The 13,769-nt window shown below is 49.0% G+C and overlaps 1 protein-coding gene across 2 annotated transcripts in view; it reads right to left on the bottom strand.

The window, feature by feature from the left end:
- slain2 (SLAIN motif family, member 2) overlaps window positions 1-13,019 on the bottom strand; it is a 27,483-nt gene extending 14,464 nt beyond the window's left edge. Inside the window, exons 1-2 of one of the 2 annotated variants that reach the window (XM_042708914.1) lie at window positions 12,326-13,019; window positions 7,995-8,137 (exon numbers count right to left, since the gene is read on the bottom strand). In XM_042708914.1, coding sequence (XP_042564848.1) covers window positions 7,995-8,137; window positions 12,326-12,798 — 616 coding nt within the window. In that variant the 5' untranslated portion in view covers window positions 12,799-13,019. The remainder of the gene's footprint in view (window positions 1-7,994; window positions 8,138-12,325) is intronic. The other variant, XM_012821795.3, reaches the window with a different exon arrangement.
- Window positions 13,020-13,769: the final 750 nt, after the last annotated feature.

Genomic DNA, 13,769 nt, shown 5'->3' with positions numbered 1-13,769 from the left:
CTTCTGGCACGCGCACCTGTTCGCAGTTCACTGAATATGAATACCTACCCCCCCCCCCCCCCCTCAAACAAATTTCTCATCGAATCCACACGATTCACGTAGGTCACCTATTTTGGTTTCAAAACGGCGAATTTCGCCGAAAGGTGAGGGATTTTCATGCCTGGTCATATTAGTTAGAGAGGTGAGAGAGGTCAAGGCCACAGGACTCTTTATTGGGCTTCCACGGGTTAGGTCCGATGTCTGCGGTGTGGTAGTTGTGCAGTTGGGTACGCCGCACAGCACACAGCACACACCACCACTATCCCAGAGTGCTCTACTTTAGGGCTTCTTCCTGTCTCTGTATTAGAGCATTTAGCTCTGTGCCCTCCACACTATCATCACATGATGACACTCCTCACTGGGCCACAGTCTTATTTGCTCAGCTGGGCTACAAGAATTCCACTTTCTCTTCTCCCTCTTCCACTCACTCTGTCTCTACCTCCATCCTACTAACCCTATTTGTCACTACATTTTTTCAGTTCAAGAAAACTTTATTGGCATGAACTAACCCTATTTGTCTCTCCATTTGTCTCATTCTCTCTCTCTCTCTCTCTCTTGAATGTCTTTCCCTCCTCCTTGCTTATAAACAACTAACTCTATCTCTCTCTCCCCCCCACCCCCCTCTTGCATCTGTCTGTGCCCGTCTCTCCTTCCCTCCTCTCTCTGCCTCCTCTCTCTGCCTCCTCTCTCCTTCTCTCCTCTCTCTGCCTCGTCTCTCCTTCCCTCCTCTCTCTGCCTGGTCTCTCGGGATTAATAAAGTATCTATCTATCTATCTATCTATCTATCTATCTATCTCTCCTTCCCTCCTCTCTCTGCCTGGTCTCTCCCCAAGCAGTCTGTCCCTCTGAATTATTTAGTAAATAACATGCCCTCAGTCCCACATATCCTTAGAAGTCATCCAGCCAGGACACACACACACACACCACAATCTCCCACAACTTAGTTAAATCTACACAAGCTAATGCCAACTGACATAGGGTAAGACCCCGTGTGCACGAGCACACACACACACACACACACACACACACACACACACACACACACACACACACACACACACACACACACACACACACACACACACACACACACACACACACACACACACACACACACACACACACACACACACACACACACACACACACACTCTCTCTCTCTCTCTCTGCCCTGCGGTACTGTCCTGGTCAGAGTGGCATGTGGTACTGAATGTCAGCAATGCCTCGTCCACATAATGCAGCTATTTATAGTAGTCAGCATTTAGGATTACCTTCCGCTAATCTATGTAGGGGGCCAACGCAGGAACAGGGCAGACACACAGACACACACAGACACATACACACCCCAGAAGTTTACTGTTAACACAGCCTCATGTGACAAATCCTACAGAAAGACCTACAGCACATGCGCACAAGCATGCAATCACACACACACACACACACACACACACACACACACACACACGCACACACACACACACACAAGCACACACACACACACACACACACACACACACACACACAAGCACACTCTCTCTCTCTCTCTCTGGTCACTATCTATTAACACATTAACAGGCGATTAGAATCTGTCATTCTTGTTTTGCCAGACTGTGCCACCCATCAGCCAGTGTCACCTCTGCGTCGACGTCAGCACTACCACAGGAGGTGACCTCTGACCTCTAATGATTGACAGGACCGCGTGTGCTTCCCCCATCATTGAACCACACTCCCCAGAAGTGATCAGAGCACTGATGAGTTTCAGGAGTGACAACAGCCTAGTAGGAACAATGAGTTTCAAAGGGTAATGAGGTCAACTCTACACTAAACGGCCTTGGAAACGATCGGCAGAAAAACTACAAATCCCAGAAAAGTGACCCAGACAATGAAGTCTGGGGAAGGAAACAGGCGATATTTGCGGCAGCTCCCATCCAGGCCTTGTGAGAAACCCCAGGCATGGGGAGAGCCCATGGCTGATGGGCACAGACGACCAGACGAGACGCAAAACAAATGTGCAACTCCGGGACAAGAGGCTGTGGGGCTGTGACAGGGACAGGGACAGGGACAGGGTCTCCAGGGTCTCCAGGGTCTCCAGGGTCTCCAGGGTAGGGAACGGGGGTGGGGGCTGCGGTGTGTGAGGCTGCCTGAAATAGCGGTGTCCTTAAAATAAGGCCTATAAACAAACCCTTCATTATCTCAGCAACCAGCCAACAGAAGACTGGAAATAGTAGAACGAGAAAGGGAAAGAGAGAGAGAGACAGAGAGAGAAAGGAGACAGAGGGGGGGGAGAGAGAGAAAGAGGGATGCATGAGTCAGTGTTTCCAGTGATCCAGTGCCCCGTCCATCGCTGCTTTAGCTGGGGGTTTGGCCAGAGAACCTCCACTTTCCACTGGTCTCACACTGCATGGAGTCACTCACTCTCCTCTGCTTAGAGTACCAGCTTAGAGAAGCAGAGGGAGAGCGATAGAAAACGAACATAAGAGAGAGACACACTGTGGCTAAAACACAAGGAGGAAGAGAGAGAGAGACACACTGAGGCTAAAACACAAGGAGGAAGAGAGAGAGAGAGACACACTGTGGCTAACACACAAGGAGGAAGAGAGAGACACACTGTGGCTAACACACAAGGAGGAAGAGAGAGAGAGACACACTGGGGCTAAAACACAAGGAAGAAGAGAGAGAGAGACACACTGAGGCTAAAACACAAGGAAGAAGAGAGAGAGAGAGACACACTGGGGCTAAAACACAAGGAAGAAGAGAGAGAGACACACACTGAGGCTAAAACACAAGGAAGAAGAGAGAGAGAGACACACTGAGGCTAAAACACAAGGAGGAAGAGAGACACACTGTGGCTAACACACAAGGAGGAAGAGAGAGAGAGACACACTGTGGCTAAAACACAAGGAAGAAGAGAGAGAGACACACACTTGGGCTAAAACACAAGGAAGAAGAGAGAGAGAGAGAGAGAGACACACTGTGGCTAAAACACAAGGAGGAAGAGAGAGAGAGAGAGAGACACTGTGGCTAAAACACAAGGAAGAAGAGAGAGACACACTGAGTCTAAAACATAGGGAGGAAGAGAGAGACACACTGTGGCTAACACACAAGGAGGAAGAGAGAGACACACTGTGGCTAAAACACATAGGGAGGAAGAGGAAGCTCTGCTACGCCTGACTGGATGAAGAGCACTGGGCGACCTCAGCTCCACCAGGCCAGAAAAGTAGGCTAATGAGGCAGCGGCCCAAGCCAGTTATCTGATAACGGGACAGCCTGCCTGCCTGCCTGCCTGCCTGCCTGCCTGCCTGAAAACGGACATGGGCCCAGGCACTTATGGGTCAGTGGATCACAGAGTTAGGGACCACTGGGTGAAATTGGACACAATTGGCTGACATGAACGGGATCACATGGGGTTTTTGGCCCACTTCCAGTCTGGGCTGATGATCAGTCTTGACCCAGCTCGACCCAGCTCGTGGGTGGGCAATGGCCAGGCATGAACACATAATGGCTCCAGCCGTCACTGAGCCACTCCATTACTACTTGCATCATTCTTTTAATGAAGAGGTAATACTCCCCCCTCAGTGGATGGGCTGGAGCGCAGGAACTAACTGTTAACTGTCTTGGTTCATATGAGCCATACTGTTGCTGTTCACATCATAAGCACACTCACAAACAGCCTCTTCCCCACAACAGCTAATGATGATCTGACAAGCCCAGTTGTCCAGATGGAGAGAGCTGGCCAGATTAAGGCACCGGTGGTCACTCAAAGCCAGCAGGGCAGACAGAGGCAGTCAGAGGCAGGGCAGTCAGAGGCAGGAGGGCAGACAGAGACAGGAGGGCAGTCAGAGACAGGGCAGCCAGGGCAGACAGACCAGTCAGAGGCAGGACAGACAGAGCAGACAGAGGCAGGGCAGACAGAGGCAGGAGGGCAGACAGAGACAGGAGGGCAGTCAGAGACAGGGCAGCCAGGGCAGACAGACCAGTCAGAGGCAGGACAGACAGAGCAGACAGAGGCAGGGCAGACAGAGGCAGGAGGGCAGACAGAGGCAGGAGGGCAGACAGAGGCAGGAGGGCAGACAGAGGCAGGAGGGCAGTCAGAGGCAGGGCAGTCACTCTGACCTGACATTGAGGCTGAGGTTTGAGGGAGTAAATAAACACACACATGGATAATAGAATAATAACTAAATATGAAGTACACTTAACAGACAGGAGAGTTTAACATCCTTTCCCAGAGAAGGAGGAGCAGAAGGGGCTCTTATTGTGTGGAGGAGATAAACAGAGAGAGAGAGAGAGGAGAGAGAGAGAGATAGGTTCAGAATGAGAAATAGAGACAAAGATGGAGAGGTGGAACATGGATAGAGAGGGCGGAAAAGAGAGACAGGAGAAAAGTTAAAGTCTCTGAGAAATATGGAGGAAGAGCGACTAGACCTTCTAGGTGGCGGGGGAGGAGAGAATGATTATGAGAGGGACGGAGAGGATAACCCTGAGGCATCTGCTCAATCCATTACTCTTCAGGACACACAGAGACAAGAGAGGGAGAGAGAGAGGGAGAGGGAGAGGGAGAGGGGGAGAGAGAGAGAGAGAGAGAGAGAAAGAGGGGGAGAGAGAGAAAGAGGGGGGAGAGAAAGAGAGAGGGGGAGAGAAAGAGAGAGAGAGAGAGAGAGAGAGAGAGAGAGAGAGAGAGAGAGAGAGAGAGAGAGAAAGAGGGGGGAGAGAAAGAAAGAGAGAGAGGGAGAGAGAGAGAGAGAGAGAAAGAGAGAGAGGGAGAGAAAGAGGGAGAGAAAGAGAGAGAGGGAGAGAGAGAGGGGCGATACAGAAAGAGCCAAAGAGAATTCTAAAGCATATGTGAAAGGGATATCTGTTCTTGCTCAGAGATGAAAATGTTTTTGCTCTGTGCAGAAGAGGTAAACAATCTCTGTTCTGCATGCCAGAACACTTGATGCAGTTCTCACATGCTCTTCAACACACACACACACACACACACACACACACACACACACACACACACACACACACACACACACACACACACACACACACACACACACACACACACACACACACACACACACACACACACACACACACACACACACACACACACACACACACACACAGCTCAGGGGCCGGAGTGATGTAAGAAACACCCTCTCACAGCCAAGGCTTCAGGCCTGTTGACATTAGCGTGTGCTAAATGCTTTGAATAGTGTGCATATCTGACACAGGTCTAATAGGTCACAACAGCTCAGAGATTTCAGGCCTCCACACAGACAACCACAGCCTTTGCTCCACACACTGTCATATATTTGACAAATGTGGTCAGGGGAGTAAAACACATGACCTAAGCATCATCGTTAGCACAAGTACTGTGCCAGGATTGCTACACTGTTACATACTCTGCACTGCAAATGCACCAAAAACAATGGCTGGTGTAAATTAAGTCTTCACCAAAAAAACTAAGAAAAACAACCCATGACTTATTTATCGAAATTAAAATGTCCCAGAGCAAGTCCTGTCCCCCCCCTGTCCCTGTGAATACTTTAAGTAACCATGGCAGCTTTGGAGATGGCATCGTGGGGCTGCTGTTAGCTTTTCTTCAGGGAGTGAGCAACAAGGGGTTTGTTGCCATGGACAGACAAACCCAAACACACAAGCAGCTAGAGTGAAGTGACTACATGAAGTTCTTCTCTATGGGCTGCGGGAGTGCAAGTTGAAAGCCTCACTGTCCTTTTCCAGAGGTGTTTAAAAGCACTTAACAGCCTTCTCAGGGTTTCACAACCCCTTGCCCTAGTTATGAGCCTTGTCCCCGTTTAGCTCTATTTAAGCAAATTGTTTTCCACTGAACAAAGCACACACATGCATACTCAAAATTCAGCACACTTTGTTGAAGGCACGCATACTTGGCAGATCATTTCCTGTTTTCCAGCAAAAAGACATTCTTCCACTAGAGCAAGTCCACACACTGGGCCCTCGTCGCTATGGCAACCTGTGAGTTCGCACTCCTATCGTAAAAGCAAGGGAATGGAGCAGAGGACGGCAAACCTGAGAGCAGAGCAGAGGAGGGAGGAGAGGGAGGAAGAGAGGAGGGCAAGTTTCCACACACACACGCACAGCACATGCCCTGACCTGCCACTGGTGTGTGTGTGTGTGTGTGTGTGTGTGTGTGTGTGTGCGCCATTGCACTGAGAATAGGCACACTCATACATAAATACACACCTGCCATAAGTTGAGAGTCCACCCTGAGGGTTCTGTGGAGACAGGGTGTGTCCTCTCTAATTACAAAGATTAACAATCCCAGCTTTTGAACTCGCATCTAGTTTTAAAAAGTCAGCCTCGCCCAAAATGCACCTCTGTTCAGAAACTATTATGCTCTTGACTTTGAAATAACAAAATAAGCACTGTCAATGCTAATACTGCTCACAGTCTAATTTGTACCCGAGTATGGACCGCAGCGTCACCTCTCGTCAACATCAGCCCCCATCCCCTGGGCCGAGGTTCAAAGGGGCCGCTTCAGGCCGTGTGTCCCTACACGTGTCACACGTGCAGCCCAGCTGAAGCTACACTGGTGCTTATTAGCATTGCTGAGGCAGTTAGTGATCACGCTGTTGTGTCTATCCTCCGAGGAGGTTCCTTTCTCTCGACGAGGGAACCGAGGCTGCGGATGGAGACGTCGAGATGCCCAACACGTTATGACTCCTATCCGCTCCTGTCCGCTCCGCTCCAGAGCCTGTTTCCCTTGATGCTGCCCATGAGGGCGATGAGGTCACCAAGCATGGCCGCGAGCGACACGAGAGCGGAGGCGTCTCCAGCACGAGAGGGAGCGTACGGGAGATAGCGATGACATCACTGCTCATTGTCTCGGAACCGCGCTGCAGAGAGGCTGAGTCACGCGTCAGGGGTGCGTTCGCTTAACGCGGAACTCATTTTTTCCCGGGTTACTCGACAAAACAATCCAAAAGGCTGTCAGACTCGCTCTGTGGTGAGTGAGTCAGGTGAGGCCACCAGTCTGAGGCCTACAGACAATAACAAACACTCAGAGCGGAGTTACAGAGGCTGGCTGGCTGGGGGGGGGGGGGGGGGGCATAATGGAGGCATTTTTATCATCCCCTGTGATATGACACACACCACACCACACACACACACACACACACACACACACACACACACACACACACACACACACACACACACACACACACACACACACACACACAAAATGGTTGGACGGCAGACTAAGAAGTCTTAAGATCTCCTGGCCAGATCCTGCCAGAGTCCCAGGAATGTCCCCCTCAGGGCTTTAATGAAGAGGGCAGTGGCTGGGAGAGTCCCCCTGTGTGTCAGTGCTCACAGGGGCCCTGCTGACCTTCAGAGAAGTGTTGCCCAACCGGGCCGGGGCATGTGAGCATACGTGGGTAAAAATGGCTCGGCCCAACAGCCCTGCCACCGGAGGGGGTGGGGGTGAGGGCAGGGGGGGTGGGGTGAGGGCAGAGGGGGAAGCACGAGGCCTGACACGCCTCCACTAAAATTAGCGTAAAATACACAAGCTAGCCGTAGCTCTCCGTGACACTTTCTAGAAGAGGGTGAACTATAAACAGGGAGAAAGTGAATGTGAGACTCGCAGAGAGGAAGAGAGCGACAGGCAAATAGGGTGGTGAGGAGTGGGGTGGGCAAAAATAGATGGACAGAGAGAGAAAGAGAGAGAGAGAAGGGAAGCAGTACCTGATATGGTGAGGTGTAGTCTATGGATGAGTGTGAGAGTAAGAGTGAGAGAGTGAGAGTGTGAGAGAGTGAGAGTGAGAGTGTGAGAGTGAGTGGAGGGCAGTACCTGACATGGTGAGGTCTAGTCTGTGGATGAGTGAGTGAGAGTGAGAGTGAGAGTGAGAGTAGTACCTGACATGGTGAGGTCTAGTCTGTGGATGAGTGAGTGAGAGTGAGAGTGAGAGTGAGAGTGAGAGTAGTACCTGACATGGTGAGGTCTAGTCTGTGGATGAGTGAGCGTTTGGCAGACTCCATCTCTGGGCTGGGGTTGTCGAGGGCCTGGCGACACCACACCATGGGGCTGAGGGCCTTCTGCAGCGGGCTGTTCAGTTTGGTCTCATACAGCCTGGAAGCAAAGACGAGGTGGCACACTGTTAGGACACCTGTTACAACCTGCTCAAGGCTGACAAACATACAATTCAACTGAGCAAACATTTAATATCAGAGTCGTGGTCTAATCATACACAATACAAATCAATGTTCTGTCTGTTCATTGGTATTGGGCCACCAACCACATTACAGTTCAGCAATGACAATACAGAAACAACTAAATTGGAGGTATCGGCTGGGCTGTTTGTGATCAATGACCTGTAGGCCTCAGACGTGTGTGTGTGTGTGTGTGTGTGTTGAGATCGAGCTCAAGCCTCATTTTAACGGGCTTACGGTCACAGCAGGGGACACGACACTAATAAATAAATGCACACCTGACGTCAGGAAACATGAAGGGGGCTGGAAATCGGTCCTGAACATTTAAGACTTAGAGCACATCCCAAAGAGAGAGTGAGAGTGTTTGTGTGTGAGAGAGAGAGAGAGAGGGGGAGTGAGAGAGAAAGAGAGAGAGGGAGCAAGAGAGAGAAAGAAAATGAGAGACGAAACATAAATTGTCGGAATGAGAACTCTGAGTCAGCATCTGTCAGCTCTACCTCCTCAGCCAGAGCACAAGCAGGGGAGAGAGGGAGAGAGATAGAGAGAGAGAGAGGGAGAGAGAGAGAGGCTTTATCACACTTGCCTTCAGATGTTTTGCACTCACAACACGCACTCACACTCACACCACACACACAAGCAACAGATGAAACATTCCAGCACAGAGGAAGGGAACTGCAGAATCCTCTACCGACCTCGGACACTAGATCCTCTCTCACACTCACACACACACACACACACACACACACACACACACACACACACACACACACACACACACACACACACACACACACACACACACACACAATTATGATAATCACTTACTCCACAGCTGCATGGATCTATTGAACATTCAACTCATTCCTGCCATAGCTTCTTCAGACTGATGACGTTGGTCCCCTACACTGGATGAGACTCTAACCACTCCTGCTGTACAATTCACTTCACCACTGTGGCCAATTCACTGAGGAAGGGCAACAGGTGAGAACACAAAGCTGTTGGCAAAGCCCTGGTCCGTTCGGAGGGCCTAACGGCCACCAATGCCACCGGACCAGATTGCCGTGCTAATCCGGTTCGATGCTAATTCAGGGATTACAGGAATCCATGACAGAGTTGGCACTCTGGGCTAATCCCACTTTGAGTGGCTTTGCCACCCGGAGGAAATAATGAGAAAAAAGACGCAGAGGAGGACAGGAGGAAGAAGGAAGGAATGGAGAGGAGAACACAGAGAGAACATAGACACACCAGAGGAAGTATGACAGATAAATGCAGAGGACGGCGGGAGAAAGAAGAAAGGAATGTAGAGAAGAAAAGGAGGAGAGAGAGAGTGGAAACATGGAACCACCAGAGGAGAGGAGAGGAGAGGAATGGAACTAATGGTTTCTGACTAGGCGTTACATTCCAGAGCCGGGACGCAGACAGGGAACAGTGAGACTAAAGGACTGAAGTTGCAACTGTGTGTGTGTGTGTGTGTGTAAAAGAAGCGTGTTTAAACTCAACATGGCCACGTGGACAAAAAAGGGCCTTGAGAGTTCCGAGAGCCACGGTGACCTTTTTTAACTAAATCAACCCCTGAATTCTCAGAAACCCACCCACTTATCAGCGTGTTCAGTGAAAGGGCCCCTTTGAGAGAGCCCGTCTGGGTACTTGAGACACCAGCAGGGTGGGTCTACACAGACCGGCAATCACAACCACAGCTGTGAGAACGTCCATAGGCCTGTGAGCAAATTCAAGAAGACTTCCCACAAAAATACACCTTTCCCTCAAGCACGCCATTCTCTTTCAAAACCTCTTGTTAACTCCTCCTTCACTCCCCATCTTCTAAACCTCTCAGGCCTTTTGTTCTCTCCCGCCTCCCACTCAAGCTCAATGCCAAACGGCAAAAGCCTCTCTACTTAACTTGCCTCCTAAACAGGATTCTCATTAACATTAGCCCAACAGCTCTGGCTCCTCCTGAAGCTCCTGGCTCTCCTCTTCCCCAGAGGAATAAGGGGATGCTAATGGAGGCCAAGAGCCCTGAGTGAGAGGCAGGATATGGGACAGCAGCGATGGAGGTGGAGGTGGAGGTGGGATGGAGAGGGAAGGCATTCAATGTTCATTACATACGCATGTCAGCCTGCAGTATGAGACTCAAGGAGAGACACAGGCACTCATGTACACCGCTGGAAGCATTACAAGTGTGCATTCAGTTTCGTGAGTCATGTGACTTTCCATCACTGAAGCGGAAGGAAGCTGCTGTTGTCATCGGTGTGCTTGCTTTATTGATCGCCAATCAATGCCAGTATTCAATTCCGGGCCCTAACTGATCATGGACCGGCAATTCACAATAGGCTTGTTTGTTTCATTCATTGTGGAGGATATCCAGGTAAATAAGCAGCTTCCATCATCTCTGGCTGTTGTCTGTGAGCTGATATCATCCACGAGCTCAAATCCCCCTCCACTCCCACCGCACACACACTCCTGTCCAGCTGCTGCAGCGTTTTCCCTGGAGTCCGGTCCCTTGCTCTCTCTCTTACGCTGCCAGCACACAAATCCACTCAAACGGCTCCGGTTTCGGGGATTACCGATTTCCGCAGAAATCTGTGTAAAGTGACCTAAACCTCAAAGCAGCAAAATACAGTGATTGTGTACAAACACAGACGGATTAATACAAGAAAAGATCACTAAGGCCTAAGCCCCTGATGGCTACATCAGACTTGACCTACAGAGCAGACTGATGTTCATGCACCAAGGCATTTTTATGTAGACACAAAGAAGAATCAATTCTTATGCTGCTCAGGCCAAATTTGTGTCCAGCCTTTCAGAGTGACATCTTAGGGTAGGAAGCAGAACACCCCTGCGCTATTATCAATGACCTCATCCTGTAGCTTGGACTATCACAGACCCTTGCCATATGAAAATGATGTTGCAGAAGAGTGGACTTCAAAAGGATGGAGCCTAAAATGAAAGCTGAGCAAAGAAACGCACACACTTCTGCAAGCCTTAGATGCAAAACTACTACAGGTGCCCTAAAACAGGCATACATGGATCCCTGATGTCATTATCAATGCAGTGAAGGTTCTGGTTTAAAGTCTGCTCTTCTGTGCCGAGTACAATGGCGGTGTGGGCTGCAAAAACACAGGAGTGTTAGTGGTGATCACTCCAAAGACGCTCACTCTTGGGACTATGCCAAGAAAACCGTTCTCCTGCTAGTTATGTAAACAGGCGGTGTCTTGTTTAACCCTACAGAAATCTGCACGCTAACTTTTTCCTTAACAATCAGCTCCCTGTCAGGCTGTCCCGCGGCGTGAAAGACCTGTATAATACGTTATTTAGCCTACTGAATGCTTTAGAAAAGGTTAATCGAGTGTGAACATCAGAGAAGCGAAACACAAGGCAGTTGGTTGCGGCGAAGGGTGACTAGCCTCGGGTGAACTAACCGCATGGCAAGGCAATACGTTAATGTCTACACCTTCAAAAAATTAATTAAGCATTTAACAAAACATCGTGCCTCTAATCAAGGGACATTCAATGCAGAATCGTTACTTAGTGTTAAAAAAATTAAAACATTGTAGCAAAAGCCTAGCTGGTGGTTGGCACAAATCACCACACATTGGTGACGATGTATATTTTCTTGCTAACTGTTGCTTAGAGGAATGCAACTTCGCTGGCAGCTAGCAAAGACAATCAACAAATTCAGATGTGTTGTTTCCGAAGCCAGCAAATTCGTCTTTCTTTACTGGAAGGGGAAGTCTGTGACGGCTTGTTGGCACAAGCTTCTCGATTGTAAACACCTAATACCATCCGTTAAAAAGAATGGAACATATTAGCTAGTTATGTTTACATTTGTACAACGTCTAAGCAGCACAGTCCGAGGTTTTCCAGTTGTCATGAGTGGTAAGTTAGATATTTGGCTGGCCAGCCATCAAATGAGAAAATCCCTTCGGCGCATTCCTGTGCAACTCTGCACTCGTCAAATGCTTGTCTCTCTAGCTGTGGTCTGGACAGCTGTGTTAGCCTGTTGGGCTGTCACAGTGCGGGTGTGAGGTTGTGCCCACTGTTAACAACCCTGGCTACCAGTGATGTAATCTAAAAACGTTGGCTAGCCTGCTACTTTTGATACACTCACCAGCTGTCGTCGTCTTCGTTCAGACAATCCATGTCCTCTAGGTCGAGGATTTCCACTTCATCAAGTATTGAAGTTTCCTCGTCTTTATAAAAATCCCCAGTGTCGTTATCATATGAAGTGACACCAGTGCCAATGGCAGCCCAAGCACCGTCGCTATCGTATGAACCCCCATAATTCATTCCAGGATATGACAGCCTGGGGCTCAAACAACGGGAGTTTTCCGATAGCCCGCCGTAGCCCCTCGTTCCACCGAACCCCACCCCAGTATAGCCGGCCAGCGCTGCCGCCGCTCCCGTCAAGGGCGAGTCGTATCCTGCGCTTAGAGGTCTTGTGTTCGCTGACATCCCACCGGTCGAAGAGAGTAAAGACGACCGACTCCGGAGCTGTTCGTTCTGCTGTTCGAGTTTCTTCACCAAGTCTTGGAGCTTCCGCACTTCCAAGTCTGCGTTTATATTTGAATTGATGTCCTCCATGGTAGCAGTCTTCTGTGACTCTTTTCAGTCTTATGACGTTGATTAAGTATTCACCCGGAGTTAGAAGTCTCTTGAATAAAGTTTACACTGAAAACACTTCACTGCCGAAAAGAGTTAATGAGCTAATCGTCGTCATCTTCTCGGGCTATCATACACACTGGCTGCATCGGCGCCATCTTTACTGTCCCCAGTTACAAACTGAGGCAAAAATCAACTGGGAAGTAACGTAATGGCGTACGTCACAGGGGGCGAGCACGTTTTGGGAGCGACCCTTGCAGACGCGAGCGCGCGTTTCCAATTTCTTTTTGTCTTAACCATAGACGTAGGAATGTCTCTTTAGTCTTAACCAATGAATTAATGCCCCGAGAACTTCTAGACACTCAGATGATTAAGAAATGCAAACATTTTAGGTGATTTTGTCGATTTAAATGTCTTCCCTGTGCCATGGGCCGCTTCAGACATTTCATTTGAAAAAGTGACAGGCAAAGAGGGCGTGAACTAAAAAAAACTTCCAGATTTTCAAGTCATAAAAATATGTATACATTATGTAATGGCAACAGGAGAGCCATATGAAAATACATGTCTATTACAGCTGAAAGAAAACTGGTTACATTCATATTTTTCTTTCAGCGGCCAAAGCGAGCGTTTTGTAGCTCTTTATCTCAGGGTGTCTCAATATTGACGGCCCAATACAATAACCTTGTGTAAACTGTAATCAATCCGTCCCGCCCAAATTCTCTCAACATGAGGTCTTTCATGGTGGGTGGGCGCTTTAATAGTGCTACAGTTGACAAAATGACATCGTAGTACCAGAGTACCAGAGAAAATGGCCTAAATTGATAGACATATCTTAATTCTTTCAATTAAATACTTATCAGTTAGTTTGAACAGCGTGAAATAACAAATAGTAAATAATTAAGTCAATAAGAAATGTAAAGTAAACATTTAATCATGTGGAAAAACATGACCAT

The sequence above is a fragment of the Clupea harengus genome, chromosome 10 (assembly GCF_900700415.2).
Source record: "Clupea harengus chromosome 10, Ch_v2.0.2, whole genome shotgun sequence".
Classification (NCBI taxonomy): Eukaryota; Metazoa; Chordata; class Actinopteri; order Clupeiformes; family Clupeidae; genus Clupea; species Clupea harengus.
Note: the sequence above shows the minus strand (reverse complement) of the source record. Positions and strands in the feature narration are given on the sequence as shown.